Source organism: Berghia stephanieae, chromosome 3 (assembly GCF_034508935.2).
Source record: "Berghia stephanieae isolate SIO BIC M18660-M18661 chromosome 3, UCSD_Bste_1.3, whole genome shotgun sequence".
NCBI lineage: Eukaryota > Metazoa > Mollusca > Gastropoda > Nudibranchia > Aeolidiidae > Berghia > Berghia stephanieae.
This window is the reverse complement of record NC_088362.1, coordinates 59797417-59799916: the sequence shown is the minus strand read 5'-3', so window position 1 is coordinate 59799916 and position 2500 is coordinate 59797417. Positions and strand designations below refer to the sequence as shown.

Genomic DNA, 2500 nt, shown 5'->3' with positions numbered 1-2500 from the left:
AAATTGAGGGGAAAACAATGCAATGCAGTGTGATATTTTATTGCCAGTCGATTTATACTTCCCTCTACCTCACAGGCTTTCCTCGGGGGAAAAAATGGAATTCTAAATATAGAGCTCATGGGGACCTAGATTTTTTTTTGTCTTTTTTTTTTATCCAGTCGCAAAGTGTGACTGCGTATGAATATTTGTATGTTATGTTTATTCACAATATGTAAAATATGGATATTTATTCAACAAGAATACAAGAAAAATAATCTTAAAAGAAAAAGAAAAAACAACGTTGAAATTTGCCCTCACCGCTCCATTCACATCTGTGAACATTGGCATCTTCAGGGAGTATCCGACAGCCAAAGGTGAACCTTCTGTCATTTTCGTGTCTGTGGAAAACTCCCTTCATCTTACTCAAGAAACCACCCAATGGGCAAGTGAATTTAAAGACCTTGTCAAGCTCAGTTGTGGTGGTTGCTGGTATCAGGAATATACAAGAATAGACAATGTATCATTATTTGGTAAATGGGAAATACACCGTTGTGGTACTTGTTGATATCATGAATATACAAGTAGACACAATGTATCAATATTTGGTAAATGGGAAATACACCGTTGTGGTAGTTGCTGATATCAGGAATATACAAGAATAGACAATGAATCAATAGTTGGTTAAAAAATGCCCTTCCGCCATTATGTCATAAGATTCGTTGCCTAGGCATTCCATGAAGGAATATAGATAACTCATCAAACAAGATGGATGGTGTCAACAGGAATCATTCATGTTGTCTAAATGAGCAAATTGGTGTTTGATAAACTTGCCAAAGGAAAATAACGAAAATGACTGAAGCGTGGCTCGAACCCGGGACCGTCCGGGTCACTGTGCAATACCTTAATCACTCGGCCACTTCGATACTTTGTAAATGGGTTACATAAAACGTTTCCAGATTCTTGACAAATCAAATAAGAATAAAAAAATAATTTACAAAAATAATAACTAATAAAATGTTACTTTAAAAAGGATACCAACCCCCCCCCCCTCCCCCCAAAACAAAAAATCCACCACATCCAAAACAACCATTCCTTACCAAGGTCCACGATATAAGTCATCAGATTATGTTGCAAAGCCTTCTGGACTTGCACAGTTTTCTCCACCTGAGACAGAATTCCTCTCAGAGACTGAACTCCGGCTGTGATATCTCTGTCTGTCAATAGAAAGAACGAAATTGACGTCACTCAGCTCGTTAATGTTGTTATTAGCCAGCCATTTTTATGAGTAGTTCTCACTATATTACTGTATTAATCAGACTACGAACTTTTTTGATCACACATAGCTTTGTGTGTTTACATTGTACATCCGGCTAGTGGATGTTGTGAGTTTTGTAATTAAATGCATGGCATCAATACAAATAGATTAGGGAAGAAAAGTGTGATGTCAAAAAACTGATTCCAATTTAATTGAAAGTGTAAAACTACTCTTCCGGTGGACTGAATACATAACTTGTGTAAATGATCTTCTGGTTTCAGAGTGATAGCATTTTACTTTGTAGTCTAAATATATTATTCATGTTGTCAATGGATACCTTCCATTCTCTCTTTTACTTCCCGTAATTCTTAAAATCTGCCTGTACTATAATAGTTATATCCCTTATAATGCAATATGTTACCTATTCATTATATGTTCTCCGGTTACATACACACTTCCAAGGATTTAGGAACAACAAAAGTAGAAATTTCTTCCCTATTAACCAGTTAACTTCCGTAATCTGGAAATTGTGTCTTGAAAATCTTGGTCAGGAAAATGGTCCTCCAAATATCGATAGGTTTAACATCTTGAAAAAAACTCTCAAATATGGGACTTCGCGAGATGAGGGTCATTTAAATTGACCGATATTTGAAGGACGAGTTGTTTTTTGGCCAAATTGTAAATACTTGTTTTTTTTCCAAGTACTGCACTTAATGATTAGAATAGTTTAATGTTTGAATTTAATGAGACAATATACGATTCCCACACTCTTTCTTTTTGGAATTATAGACGTGTTTCCAATTGCTGGACAATCCTGAGTGCCCGTTGGGAACAAAGTTCAAATTCCAAAACGCAAGAGTCTAAGAAATCTTGTAATGTTACATCTCAATCAAATTCTAATTTCATTTTCATTGAATAAAAGAAAAGTTGAAATGTATGCAAATGATAGTTTTCTTTAAAAACCTAATTTTAGTGAAATTTCACGCTTACAAAGTATTATTTTACACCCATTACTATTTAGATATTGCGGAGGGAGGGGGGGGGGGTTCGATGTGTACTTTGCAGGTCTGATAAACAAAATTGATATCGTCTCATTGTTGTATTGAAAATGCCCTGAAACCAAGCCACAATATTGTCCATTACAATAATGTTAAAACAAGCCCATAGTTGCGTCCGGTTATCAGGCCTGAAATTGTGTACACATCGGGAGGAGTAGAATAAAACTTACTGTAACACTTAAATTGAGTTAAAAGCACCATGTGCATC

General features: G+C 35.5%; 1 protein-coding gene across 2 annotated transcripts in view; it reads right to left on the bottom strand.

Annotated features, from left to right (window-relative positions):
• The window catches only part of LOC144968099 (uncharacterized), a 24374-nt gene that overhangs the window by 6846 nt on the left and 15028 nt on the right, over window positions 1-2500 (bottom strand). For both annotated transcript variants that reach the window (XM_078906095.1, XM_078906096.1), the window contains 2 exons: window positions 1077-1193; window positions 298-465 (listed from right to left, as the gene is read on the bottom strand). In XM_078906095.1, coding sequence (XP_078762221.1) covers window positions 298-465; window positions 1077-1193 — 285 coding nt within the window. The remainder of the gene's footprint in view (window positions 1-297; window positions 466-1076; window positions 1194-2500) is intronic.